This window comes from Cebus imitator, unplaced genomic scaffold (assembly GCF_001604975.1).
Source record: "Cebus imitator isolate Cc_AM_T3 unplaced genomic scaffold, Cebus_imitator-1.0 Scaffold185, whole genome shotgun sequence".
NCBI classification, from domain to species: Eukaryota; Metazoa; Chordata; class Mammalia; order Primates; family Cebidae; genus Cebus; species Cebus imitator.
Window position 1 is genome coordinate 1,148,972 of NW_016107500.1, and position 14,701 is coordinate 1,163,672.

Here is a 14,701-nt window from a genome sequence, read left to right on the forward strand (position 1 = left end):
AGTCAACCGTGAACCTGTTCTTCAACCAGCTAATGAACACTACTGAAATGACCTGCCTTTACATATATTTCTCTCCCTAAAGTAAAGCTGCTTTTAATTTTCATTAGAAGAGGAAAATATTTAAAAAGCTATAAACTCAGGTGCTTTCCCAGCAAAACGTTTCTGTCCTACGTGTTTAATCTCCGCAGTATAATTCCATGATGACCAATAGCTCCAGGGTCCAAGGACCGCCAGCCAAATTTCACATTTCCAGGATGGAGAATGCCACCGTGGAGAGGTGGATGAATGAACAGTGTTAAGTTCACTGTCATCAAGTTTCATGACTATTATGACTCCCAGGGAACATGAGCAGGCCCTGCATTCTTATACTCTCTCATTTTCATCTGGCAGAGCTGCGTGTGTGCAGGTGGAGGCAAGTAAGAAAGTGGCAAGGAAAAACCAAAGAAACAATAAATTTGGTGAATGGCCAGCCCTGCTGAAAGGCGCCAACCCCTGTTCTCTGAGGAGAGGTCTCTTGAATCTCTGAAAACCTGGAACGAATGAGCAGGTCCCTAAGTAGGCAAAACTGCCAGAAGAATTGAATATATTATTCCAGAAGACTTCTCCTCCTTCCTAGCGGTAAGACACAACTGGCAACATCTGAACTTGATCCAATCATCCCTTCAGCTCCTGGGCTGCTTCTGGGGACCACTTCAATCTACTGAATTTTTGCAAAGACTGTGGATTCCTAAAACTCACTTCTGGTACCTGACCCAGAATGCTGCTCTGGAATGACATGCTGTAGTATGTGCAATATTTTAAAAATTTAAGAGTATCTGAAATATTTTAAATGGAACGATAGCCCACAATGACTGGATCCTTGAGGCAGTGTATCAGGTATGCATGATTTTATTTAAAATGTGTCCAATAAGACTTTCCACTTGGAATGAACATTTTTACCTCTTTCCTCATATTATTAGAAACAGTATTTCTTCATTTCATGGAGTTTCTTAGAAAGTTCTAAGTAACTTAACAGAGGAGAAAAATGAAACCCCGGGGAGATTAAATAACAGGAAGTTTACACCACAGCAAGGGTGCTCACCCATCCCAATTTCGGGGGACACACAAGTGACTACTGGGTGAAGAAATAGACCCGGTCATGCAAATCATCATATGATCACTTGGTATCCTTTGGCAGTTCTGACATTCCCTGTCACTAGCACAGATAATAAAATGAGTCAGATGACTGCAGTGAATGGGAAATCGTCTTTCGCTTTTGGTGGTTGAGAGAAGACAGGAACACAAAGGCGCGGCCGTGGGAGCATTTCCTAACCTCAGACGAGACTGTTCGCAGCTGACCATCCACTGCTCTGAGCCCCAGAGGGCGCACCCGGTGTCGGCACCACCATCTGCCGGGGGTGGCCTCAAGTATCTTCTGCCTTCCCTCTAATGGCACTGGTTTATCTGTGGACAGCAGCACACCACAAATCAGCATCGAGAGCACATTTTCACCAAGTGGGCGGTTGTAGTTTTAAATCACTAGAACCTGGCAATATTAAACTTGTGTTTTCATGAGCCGAAGGTCATAGCACAAATGAGGTCTACATGTCATCACAGCGGACCATGGGCCACAGAAAGACACATCTTCAGGTTATGTTGACCTTCCAGGAAGAAAAACAGAGATACAGAGCACAGCAAACATGTGCCGGGGACGCACAGTGGCGATGCACGGCGTTCCTATGAAATGTGAACGGCGCCATTTACATGGAAATGGAGCGAGCAGGGATATTGAGTTTCCTGCTGGCTCATTGGAGCTGCTGTCATGGAAAGAAGCTCAGGGCAATGTGACTGGGGCAGGCAGAGGGGCAGGCAGGCTGGGAAATGTCACCATCTCAACATGTGTTCTAAAGTGACTTAGAGGTGATCATTCATTTATAATCGAAACATAATCCGAACGGCATTTGCTCCATCTTCCTCTCTGTAAACACATCTGTTCATAAATAACTTAAACGTCTCCTTGGCATTCAGGATGCAGTTCTGGCTGGAGTAAAAAAGGGTGGAGGATGCACAGCGTTGAGGAGATGTCGGGGTACTGGTGTGTGTGTGGACAGGCGCTCGAGCGTCTACTGCAGGCGGCAGACATCAGCCATCGGACACGGGCGGGGTGACCCAACCGTATTTTTCATGCGTCTTCACCAAACTCTTAAAGGTAGCTTCAGCTTCCTTGCGACTGAAGGACTTTTTTGATTTGCCAGCTTTTCTACAGATCCGTCCCTGCGTGAGATGAAAAGAAAAACCAGGTTAGAACGTCACTGGGAATTCTGTTTCCTACCATCTTGATTGAAAGCACACAGAGTCGTGGGAATTTCTGATGTAGGAATCAATGCCACGCACTGGCCACCAGCAGGGCTGGGGCAGCCTCACTGCCCGGATGCAGAACAATTCAGCTCAGGCACCAAACAGATTGGCCAGCCTGGGGCTGGCAGACCTTCTGGGCAGCAGGGTGCTGTCATCACAAACCCACACACAGCATTGGCTGTCTCTGCTCCAGTTCCCGAGATGTGGCAGGAGGGGCCAGCCTTATCAAAAGAGCATCAATTCTTTTGATGGTCTCCCCAGGCAATATACTGTTTGAGCTTCCTTTCCCTCCCTCAAAAGAATGCCTTTAATTATCATCACTTAAAATTCCTCTGTGATAACAGTAAAGATACATTTACATTTATAGAGAGATGTGTATATTTGTATATTTATATAAATATTTTAAAACTCTAATTTTTAAAATTCAAGTTCCAGAGCCATTAGTGAATTTAATGGAATTCATGTCCCTTCAGTGCGAATTCATAAGGCAATGGTGGACATTTTCATGGAAGAAAAGACTGTCTTCGAGGTCCAAGAGAGGGTAGAGGTCAGGGCAGGTGGTTTGTCACACAATCTCGAGAGGGGGTGGGGCCAGGGGAGAGGCCAAGCCTCCTCACAGTGACCAGGCTTGTTCTGCTCCCAAGGACAGACCACTGGTTTCTGCAGTGCTCAAAAGGCACTGACCCATTTTAGATGGCACAAGAGGGCTCTGGACATGAGAAAGAAGAAATCAGGCAACAATGCCCACATGACAGCATCTCAGGAAGCCTTGGGACATGTGGTGTATCTGGCATCGGAGGGGAAGAGCCTATGGAAGACAGCCAGGATTCGGGTGATGCTGGCCTCGGCTGGACCGGTGGCAGCTCTCACTCTTCCAACCTCAATTACTCTTCATTAAGCCTCTTAATGGTAGATCAACTGAAACGCTCCCTTACCTGAGGCACATTTACTTCCACTTAGCCTCCCCCAGGCTCTCCTGGAGGATCTGCTCCTCTCCGTGGGCATCCCATGCACATGTTTTGTAGATGGCGCAGAAACGCCTGGGAAGACCTGGCTGAGCTTCACCCTCTGGCAGGTGCAGGCGTACTATTACCGACCATCGTCTGCTGTTCAGGAACCTTCACGAACAGAATTTCTCTCTGAACAGACCCTCTGCACTCCCAATACGAGGCACTGATACCACAGCATAATGGTGAGCACATGCTGCGATGGAGAATGGGGACTAGGCCTCCCCACCAGCGGCTCCTGCAACACACTCAGCCAGGCGCCTTGGACAGCCTCAGAGGGCACGGGTCTGGGTGGCTGCCAGCAAGCAAGATCCACCCGATCCTGGCTCTCTGATAACCTACTGACAACTGCAATGGGAAGGCAGCCGCAAGGACCTCTAAACCTACTGGGCAGGCGGTGTCCTATCACCAGAAACGTAGAGTGGACGAGGCCATTTCACAGGCCTGTATTCAGAGCCTAGCCAGGATTCCTTTTCAATCATTGTCTTTTCAACAGTGGACACCCAGGCCAATCCCGAGCGTGGGAGTCAGAAGTCCAGGGCTACCAACTTCTGCTCACTCTGGACATCCCTCTGCTTTCACTTGTGCATCTGGCATTGGGCCCTGTTTTGACAGCATGACCTTTTCCTTTTTTAAAGTTGTCTTATTTTTTTAAGAGACAGGGTCTTGCTCTGACATCTAGGCTGGAGTGCAGTGGCGCGATCGTAGCGCACCGCAACCTCAAACTCCTGGGCTCAAACAGCCCCCCTGCCTCAGCCTCCTGAGTACATAGGACTACAGGTGTGAGCCACCACACGTCTAATTTTTTATTTTTTATAGGGATGGGGCCTCACTATATTGCCCAGGCTGGTCTCAGACTTTTGGCCTCAAGTGATCCTCCCACCTCAGCCTCCAAAGCGCTGGGATTATAGGCATGTGCCACCACGCACTCTTTTCGAAAACGCTCTATAGCTCACATAGGAAGAGGTGCTGAAAGGGTGAAGGAAGATGGGATGAGCAGATGACAGGAAACGACCACTTACTGACTGCTAGCAACATCCCCGTGCCTCCCTAGGATTTGACTCCTGTTTTGAGTCGTATAACTTCAAGCATATTTGCTTACGTGGCGTAGATATATGATTTAAAAAAGACCACTTAGAGCTAACATATTCATCATCGTCATCGTGGGCTGATATCAAAGTCCAAAGTTATTTAATTAAACATATGAAAACACGTCTTTCACATCTTTGCGAGGATGTTAGCATCAATTTCTTCCTTTTTTCTGTTTCTTGAGACAGGGTCTCACCCTGTCATCCAGGCTGGAGTGCTGTGGTGTGATCATAGCTCACTGCATCCTTGATATCCTGGGCTCAAGAGATCCTCCTGCCTCAGCCTCCCAAGTAGCTGTATTACAGGCATGCACCACCACATACAGCCAGTTAAAAATTTTTTTTTGTAGAGACACCGTCTTGCTTTGTTGCCCAGGCTGGTCTCAAACTCCTGGGCTCAAGCAATCTTCCCGCCCTGATCTCCCAAAGTGTTAGGATTATAGGCATTGGCCACTGTGCCGGCAGCATCAGTTTCTACATCAAGTGAATGCAAATATCAAGGGTTGAATTTTTGGCCAAAATGTATATTTTAACCATCTCTATCCTTTTTCTTTATAATACTGAAAAATCTATGGTATTATTTGAAAATCCTGAAATAAATGTAGCTAGACAAACACAGACTCACAATCATCTTGGACTATTCTGTGGCTTTTGGCATATTCTTTGTGAAAGTCTCAATTGTTACAAGAAACAACAAGCAAAACCCCAAAGTAACAGACCACCCTTTGTTGCCTTTTCTTCCCTGGAAGAATCATGAACAGAAAGCCCCAGTGCTTAGTCAATTCAGCAACTGGGAGACAGAGCCCATTAAGAGCCAGTCAGGGTTCCACACATTCACTGCACTCCACTGTCGATAAAGAGCTCTCATCTCCTGTCTCTTACACCCATGTTTAAAATTAACAAATACTTTTTTCATAGGTTGCCCGTCTTCTTCTGATTGGCAGTTTAAATGAGACACAGCGAAATGCTGGACTTGGAAACCACTCCCTATATTCGCCCTATATTTCCTGCTCTGCCAGGGTCACTGAGCTGTTTTTCTGACATGTCCTTGCTGTGCTCACTGCACCAAGAAGGGGGGACCGCTCCATCCCAAGTTCCCTGTTTGCTGCAGATGTTTGGGCACTCCCATTCATCTTTCCAGGTAGTGTGAATTTCTGGGAATCAAGTGCAGACAATACCCATGTCACACATCATGAAGGACATCCAATAAGATAATACATTTGAAAATACCGAGGACTTTGAACGTCATATAATAGCTGTTCTTCTTATTCTCATAACATTTACCTTTCTCCCTTTTCTGTTTCTATTTAACTAATAATCAAGGAATCTAGTCTGAGATATTTTCTTTGAGTGACTCTTGTTTCTTCTGAAATATCTCTACTTGTACTTAATGTTAAGAGTCATAGATGTGACTATTCACTCAACCACCACAATAGCTTTGTGCTATCACTCCGAGTTTACGGCAACACCTTTAATAAGTAACACTTTCTGTCTTTCCTGAGCCACACATGATAAGTGTATACTTATGAACAACGACAGGATTTTGCCATCACGATCTTAAAAGCCTCACTGTAATATTGAAGCAGAACAGTGTTAATGAGAATGTAATTCTCCAGGGCTGTATCTGTCAAACAAAACCAGTAGGTGGTACTTTGATTTGATTCTTTTTTTTCCCTTATGGACTTTTGAGGGCCAATAGCAATTGATTCAGCATGAAAACATTTTAACACAGCTAATAAGATGACAAGTGGCCCCAAACTCAAATCCCCCGTGCAGCCCCCATGCACTTGAACTTCAGCCTGGCATGTCTGCATCTCCCTCAATTGTCTCATGTTTCCCATTCATTCATTTATGCATTCATTCAATGTGTTGGGTGCTGAGTCTAACAAGATAAAGTAATGATAGGTCCCTGGGGCTTAGAGTCCATTACGGGGAGATAACCAGGCATATTGCAGCTGCTGGGGCAGAGGTTGTGGAGCATTCAGGGTCCTCACTCTTGGTACTGTTGGCGTCTTGGGCCAGGTAATTCTTTGTTGTAGGGGCGATACTAGCATGGAAGGAAGTCAGCAGCACTCCTGACCTCTGCCCACTAGATCCTAGGAGCACCCCATGAGGAAGGACAACAAACTGTTTCCAGACATTGTTAAATGTCCCCACAGGAGCAAAATCACTCCTGATTGAGAACCACTGATGTGTAGAACAAAAAAGTCAAAGCCAGTAAGAGTCAGTTCCTTATTTATTCATTCAGCAAACGATCGCTGCAGGACTTCCCTGGGTCGGAAACTGTCCTGGTAACTCGGACGGCAGAGCTTTCTAAGAATAATAATTCTGGTCCTCATGGAACTTATAGCCCAGAGGGTATGGCGGAGTCTATATTGGGGAAGAGAGAAGAAAAGGAGAGAGAAGAGGGGTGGTGGTGGTGATTTGTGTGTTGAGAAAGACTTCCACTGGCAATAACGTAAGCTGAGCCTTGAAACATAGGTAGGCAGCTGCTTACCAGGCTATGGTGGGAAAGGATAAGGGGTCTCAAAGTGAAGGCGTGAAATGGCTCACTGTACTTAGGGAACAATGGACAGATGCTGGGGGTGGGGGGTTGGGCACAGAATTTCAGTGTGTGTGTGTGCGTGTATGTGTGTGTATGTGTGCATGCTTGTGTGTGTAGTTGGTGGGGAAGGAGTTGCATAATTCAATAGACCTGGCTTCAAATCCCTGTGCCAACACTTCCCAGCTGTGTGACCTTGGGTGAATCACTTAACTTCTCTGAATTTTGATTTTCTCATATATAAAATAAGCATTATAATAGCATTAGATGGCACTGGATTCTGTAAGAATCTAATGGCAAAACATATAAGATACTTGGTGCAATGCCAGGCACAGGGTGAACACAGGAAATGGGGCTTCTTATTTTTTAAACTATCACGGAAGTTCTCCTCCTTTGGTAAAGATGGTTTCATTCTGTCCTCTTGAAAGAACACACAACATTTCTGTCTTTTCATGCAGATTTGATGACTTATTCCATCACAAAAATGTCCACAAGCAAATTCAGCGTACTGTATTTACATGGCGTATTTCTTAGCCTTTTGAATTATGCCTGTTTTAATAGGTTGACATTAATTCTATACTTCTCACTGGATTAGATTTTTCTTCTCATTCCTTTTCTTTGCAAACATACTTTCTTGTTATTTTTGTGTTTCATTTGCCTGTGAATTACAGACTTTTGCCCTCTAAAAATAGTTAAAATTTCCAGACTCCTTATGTAAAGTTTTGAGTTTCCTGAACTCATTTCCTGAGTCAAAATTATAGAGCTGCTACTTGTTTTTAAAGTCTTTGAAGGTGTAATTGTCAGTCTAAAAGCACTCATAACCTTGAACTCCCTGACATGGGTCGTAAGCATGTGCAGGGCTCATTTTAGACTTCCCCCGAAACTTCTATTTGGGGGCAAAAATTAAAGCTCGCCAGGCTCTTGGCTTGAGGAAAACCAATGCTTGCAAGCATCTTTCAAAGGAGGTCCGCTTTGGAAAGACACTGGGGATTTCACCTTTCTTTTGAGGTTTAACGTTCAAAGCAAATCCTAGAAAAAAATCAACTTGCAAGTTTCTAAAGGGCAAATGAGACCCTACAACAGACCAGACTCTTCTAAGGAACACATTCCCAAATCAGACCAATGACACGTAAGCCACTGCCAAGCAGGGGACTTCAGCTGGATCCGGTCCGATGAGACGGGAAAGAGAAGGTTCCTAGGAAAGTGAATGTAGCCCTTCTTGTGAGTCTGAGTGTGTGTGTGCATGTACGCACATGTTTGCAAATGTGAGCACGTGCACAGGTGTAATGCATGTCCATACATGTGCATTTGTGTATGTGTGCACGTGTGCTCATTTGTGTGTTGTGCGTACTTACATGTATCATGTAACATGTGAGCATGTGTGTTCATTTGTGCACATGCAGGTGAATATGGTGGTTACATTCAAACTGCAGGGACGGATGTGAGCCTCCCTGTTGTGGAATGGCTGCTGACCAGAGCCCACCCTAACCTGAGGGAAGGCTCAGCTCTCAACGGAGTGCAGGGAGCCCCAGGCCACATGAGCCAGTTTGATGGGTGGTCCCTTTGCACAGCGAGAGCTTCAGCCTGGTGGGCTTCGAATCTGTCAGAAAACCATCCAGCACCAACCAGTGCAGGGAGGGGACAAACAGCGAGGACTGAGAGAACAGAAACAGGGAAGGGGGAAAAGGACAGGGTGCTGTTGGGGCTGATGAGCCTCCAGTGAGGTCATGTAGAGGTTTTGTCTGAAGCGCAACCCCAGAGACTGCCGTGTCTCCACCCTGCCCATAAGTGCCGTGGTGACTGCTCCATGCTCAGCTCGCCTCTGAATCTCGGCTGCTGTGTGGCTGTTTTCACATCCCATCTCATTAAGTGCTGGCCTGGGCAAACTTTGTGGTGAGAAGGAAACTGTGCTTCCAAGGCACTTGCCAAGGGCTATAGAAGAGCTGGGTTCAAATCAAGGGCTCCCAAGACTGAAGGCTGAGGCACCACAGAGGACCACACATGTGGCCCCAGGGTGTCACGAGGGGCGAGATCAAAGAGAGGCAGCCTCAGAGCCGGGACCTCCGGAGGGCCCAGAATCCTTCAAGGAGGGGGCTGGAGGTAGCCACACCGGCTAGGCCGCTCCCTCCAGGGAACCAGGACTTGTTGTATGCAGACCAGCCCTCCCCGCTCACCCCTCCAACGCCTGCACCAGGCACTCAGGTTTCCTCGGTCCCCACTGGGTTTCAAAGTTTGTGCGCAATATGGCTTGGGTTCCTTTCATCATTTAGACAGCCAACAGCAGACTCATCCGTACGCACCCGCTGTGACTAGTTGTGATTTGGTTCCTAGATCTGGTAGCTAAAAATAGTGTTGGGTGGTTTCTGGAAAGTGTCAACTCGCAATAGTCACCTCGGAAGCCATAAACTTGATCTTTCGGTTACACTTTCAGAACACACTGCCTCAGAGACCTGTTGACTCACGCCCAAGCCAAACACAGACAGGTGACCAGCGAAGTGGCTTCAGAGTAGATGACTACAGCAGCCCACTGGATCTGAGGTGTAGAGGACAGTGCATTGGGGGATGGGGCATGACGGGCCACGTGGCTACGTGGACCAGCCACACAGGGCGCAGCCACAAGGAGACCAGCCCATGGCGCGGCTTTAGGTGGAAAAGACCACTCTCCTCCAGTTGGAGAGTGGCTGTCCTCCCATCTTGATAGAGATATGTAATTTCTGCAGAAAAAAATGCACTGGGAAATCCATTCCCATTATAGTGAAATTTCTCTCTCTAGTGGGAATGTTTTCAGGCCTGGAAGTGGGGATGGTGGGGCTGTGAGTGTCCAGGAGAGGCGAGCAGAGTCCCAGCAGGTGATGGGGTGTCCTCAGGAAGAAGGCTGGGTACGTCCTGCTGACACACAGGGAACACGGTCCTTCACTCCAAACCTTCAAATGCACCTTCTGAGCATCACACCTGTGGGCTTCTCATTCTTCTTTTTTTGAGACAGAGTCCTGCTCTGTCATGTAGGTTGGAGTGCAATGGCACGATCTCGGCCCACTGCAACCTCCACTTCCCAGGTTCAAGTGATTCTCCTGCCTCAGCCTCCCACGTAGCTGGGATTACAGGCCTGCACCACTACGCTCAGCTAATTTTTTTTTTTTTTTTGTATTTCTAGTAGTGACAGAGTTTCACTGTGTTGGCCATGAGGGCCTTGAACTCCTGACCTTGAGTGATCCACCCGCCTTGGGCTCCCAAAGTGCTAGGATTACAGGTGTGAGCACCACGCCTGGCCACGGCTTCTCATTCTTAGAAGCGAGCTTGAGCCTACCGAGATGTGGAAGATTAGTGTACAGGACAGTTAAGAGAGTGTACAGGACATGTCTTTTCTTCTCTGGGTGCTGACAAGAGCATTGGTCCGATCAGAGAGTGCTGCACTCGCAGCTGGGAGGCTTTGCTGGCGTGGTGGGTGGTGTGTGGCCATGGATGTGCCACTTCCCATTTGGAGCTGGGAGACAAGATGAAAATATCTGATATCTCTGCAGAAACGGGTGTCCTCCAGATGAGAGCGCCTCTGCCTAGGCCCTGCTGACGCTGGAGCTGGGTCATTCCTGGATGGAGGGCTCCCATGCACGCAGGGTGTTCCTCAGCCTCCCTGGGTCATTCCTGGCCGTGTGCACCGAGGGTGTTCCGCAGCCTCCTGGCCCCCATTCTCTGGATGCCATTAGCACCCCACTTCTGAGTGGTGGCAACCAACAGTGTCTATGCATATTGCCAAGACTCCCTAGGGGGCTGAATAGCTGTGGAGAAGCCCTGCTCTAGATGGTGTGGGGAGTGGACCGTGGGAGTGCAGAAGGGGGCACCTAACCGGGGCTGGGCACCCAGTCGGTTGGAGGAGACTTCCAGGAGGAGGTGGTTCAGGAGCTGAACGCAAAAAGACTAGCGACAATGATCCAACCAGAAAGCAGGAGGGGGCAGCAGCAGCAGATGCTGTGGGAGGGCGGGCAGTGAGCAACTGGAGGCTCCCTGGAGGAGGCTTGCTGGGGAGTGGGGAGAGGGAGGCAGGAGTGGGAGGTGCCCTAGTTTCCTGGGCCTGCTGGAACACAGAACCCTAACTCGGAGCTTAAAACAACAGAAACGCGCTCTCACAGTTCAGGCAGCCAGAGTCTGGCATGGAGACGCGGGCCTGGGGGAGGGTCTGTTCCAGGCCCCCTTCCCAGTGCTCGGGGCCTGCCGGCACCCTGCGTGCCTTGGCATGTAGGTACAGCGCTCTATCTCTCCTTCCGTTGCCACATGGTATTCTCTGTGAATCTGTCTCTGTATCTGTCTCTGTTCCCTCTTCTTACAAAGACACCAGTCATTGCATTAGGGACCACCCTAACCCAGCACGACCTTGTCTCAACTCGGTGACATCGGCAAAGGCCCTATTTTCAAATAAGGTCACATTCACAGGCACAGGGAGTTAGGACTTCAACTATTTTTGGGAGGACACAACTCTGCCCACAGCAGGCATCAAGCTGGCGGAAGGGCATTCCACCCACTCCTCTGCACGGGGACCATCCTGCAGGTGGCAGCATGCAGGGCCGGGTTTTCCTGTGGGTGGGTCATTTGGGAGGTGGTGCCACGGTCAGGTTTGGGGTGTTGGCCAGTTAGGTTATTGTCATGGGCCGGAGAAGATGGCAAGGGCCTGGCAGAAGCCACTCAGGTGAGTCCAACTAAGGCCACGTGGGAAGGGCTGGGGGAAGGACCAGTGGGAGGCCTGAGCCCCTCCAGGCTTCTGACCCAGGAGGAACAGGTTTTCAGGATAAGATACTGAGTTCTGTTTGGGTTGGCTGGCTTTGGGGAGTGCACGGAAACCCAGGCAGGAGGCTGCTGGGTATAGCGGTGGGAGCTCACACCGGGGAACCTAAATGATGAGTACGGCGAGGTTCCGCAAGGAGGGGCGTGCAGGGAGAGGGGCGTGCCTCCGCTCTGCTCTCCAGCCATAGGCCGTGAGCAGGTCACCCTCCCTGCACCTAGCACTGCACCTGTGTCACATACCTGCCCATACCTCCTGTGTGGGGATAATGAGCACCCACTGTGCACAGCGAGATGGGACGGAGGTGGTGGGCCACCATGCCCAGTGACACGGGGCCAGGCCTGCAGAGAGACGCTGTCTTATGAGCAGGCTATGTGGTCTCAGGCAGGTGTGTTTGGCTGGGGACAGTCAAAAGGAGAAGCAAGAAACCTAGGAAAGGGGGATTAGGGCGGGTGCAGCTGCAGCAAAGCGTGTACAGGTGAGATGGCCCAGGAAGCACGCGCTGGGCCAACCTCTGGAAAACAGTCATCTGAGATGTGTGATGGTTACTTGGTTTATAATAATATCAAGACTTTAAAAACTCTTTTTGACCTTATTATATATATTTTTAGCAATCTCTGCACATGAAGAAAAATCTGGTTCTTTAAAAAAGTATAGCTTAGCCACGAACAAATCCCAAGAGAGGAACCTGTATTCCCCAGAGGTTTATGGAATACTTGCTGCCCCACAGACCTCGAGCTGGGTATTAGGTAATGCTGGCACTCAAAAACTGTCTCCTAAAATTGTGAAACCTCTCAGGACGACAAAGCCAGCATCAGTTTCATGTAAACTTCGGTGCTATTCATCAGGAATGAAAGTGAAGCCACTCTACTTAATAGTATACAAAATCCTCCAGTTCTGGCAGCACCAAAGGCACAGTTCATGGACGCTTACAAAACAGAAGTGGCGCTTGCCTCTACATTTTAAAGAAAGTTCTAGTAAGGACTGAATCTGTTTTGAAACAGATGGTACTTTCTTGGAGGTGGCAAGCCCAGAAAAAGGAACTTTTTGCTAAAAATGTAATGATATGAGATAATCCTTTCAAGGTTATTTTTTGGAGATGCCACTAGTACTTATACTTCTGCATAAGCAGCCGATTCCAGTGGGTTTTGTTAACGTGGACTTTAAGACAGGTAAGCGACAGACATGCTCGTTAACAGCATCGTGGTGGCTGTGTCAAGGGCTGTCTGAGCCAGGCCCTGTTCTGAGGATAGGGCAGACACTCTCACTAAGCCACGCCAGGACACTCCACCAGGTGGGTGCCACTGGCATCAGCCGTATTTTACAGACCAGAAAACAGAGACACACAGATCAATAAGGTGCTTGGAATCCCTCAGCTAGGGAGTGCCAAGAGCCAGGATCCCAGTGCAAGAATTCCTGGCTTTGGAGGCCACACTCTGAACCCTAAGGCCAGGCCAGGTCTTAGAAACGTGGGGAAGGGTCACAGATTTAAGAGAAGGCAAACTGGATACTATTTACTCAAAAACAAACAAACAAACAAACAAACCAAAAAACCGTGACCCCTGGCTGTGTCCCCTGGTGTGGGACGCTCCTTGGCCACCACTTCCCTGTGTACCTCTCACTGACGTCTAGACAGGGAGGTCCTGCCAGCCGTCCTGTCATTTGCCGCGTGGTTTGTGTAAGTCCTGAGATTATCAGGGCCCAGAATCTACCTCTACCACGTAGATTCTGGTCTTCGCAGCACATGTGAGGGCCTCAGCACACGCTGCCTGCCTGATGCAGTGGACAGGGCGGGTGACCTCCCCGGTGAGTCTCTGTTCCGAGGTGACGGGGGCAGTCTGTGTTTTTCATTTTTGCCAGGCCCAGAATGCAAAAGGAAGCTACTTTTCATGGGCTGGACCCAGGACGCTGCACTCGACGCTCCAGGCTGAAACACTTACTCAGAACAAAGCAGCCCCTGGCCTGTGTTTTCTCCTTGTGAGATCATTCCTGCTGTCTGCATGTAGGATTCTGGAGAAGTCTTCATGAGCGCACCCCTGGCCCTGTTACAATGGACAGGCTCGCCGGAGGACACAGACATCAGCACCCCTTCGTTTACTTCAACATTTCACTCCTTGGACTTGGCTCCATTAAGACACACGTTTCACTGACCAGCCCCAGAAACCCCGCTTTCTTCCTGGAGTCGCCCCCAGCTGGAGTCAGCTCTGTCTGCTCCTATGCTGAGTGATTTGCAAGAAACAATGGTGTTCTCCTACCCAACCTGACCTCTTAGATCAGAATCCGGCCAGCTCTCTCCCATGCACACTTGGTCTTCCTCAGGGTTCCATGTTTTTCCTCCTCCTTGGAATACACACTGAACAGGAAGAGAAGCCAGGGCCATCGCTGTCTCAGCCCACTCATTATGGTGGCTTAATTCTCACTTCCGCCCTCCTGTTCTGGCGGGTAGGACTCTACTCACTCAGCTGTGTGGCCTCCCATACTGCGTGCCCTGGATGCCCACGGCTGCCTCCACCCTGCCACACCTCCCTGATTTCAGGATTGGGCACTGGGGAATCAGCACAGTCCTGGTGCTGCACATGATGGCGGGGAGGCCCCCAGCACGGGCAGCTCTGTCATGAAGCCCGGCCTTCCTCACTCCCAGGAAGGATAAAGCCCCTGAGCAGGAAGGAAGTGGAGCTGAGTGGGGGGTGCCAGGGACATCAGATGCACCGATGGGCACCCACTTGCCACGTCTCCTGCCTTTTGCCTGTTTCCCGACAGAATGCATCTGCATCTCCTGGGATCTCTCTCTCCTGTGCACAGGCAGACCATCCCCCTGCGGCCCCACACCCTTGCCTGTATTCTGCTGTCACTATGATCACCCCCACCATCAGGTGCTGGGGACACTTCCTTTCACAACTGCCATAGCTCTGCCTCGCTCAGAACAGTTTTCTCAGCACAGATAATAGGTGTG

At 49.1% G+C, this 14,701-nt stretch overlaps 1 protein-coding gene across 1 annotated transcript in view; it reads right to left on the bottom strand.

Moving 5' to 3' along the window:
• Nucleotides 1-1,412: 1,412 nt before the first annotated feature.
• Nucleotides 1,413-14,701, bottom strand: part of UBE2QL1 (ubiquitin conjugating enzyme E2 Q family like 1) — a 44,463-nt gene continuing 31,174 nt past the window's right edge. Inside the window, exon 2 of the mRNA XM_017546002.2 lies at nucleotides 1,413-2,253. Coding sequence (XP_017401491.1) covers nucleotides 2,122-2,253 — 132 coding nt within the window. The 3' untranslated portion in view covers nucleotides 1,413-2,121. The remainder of the gene's footprint in view (nucleotides 2,254-14,701) is intronic.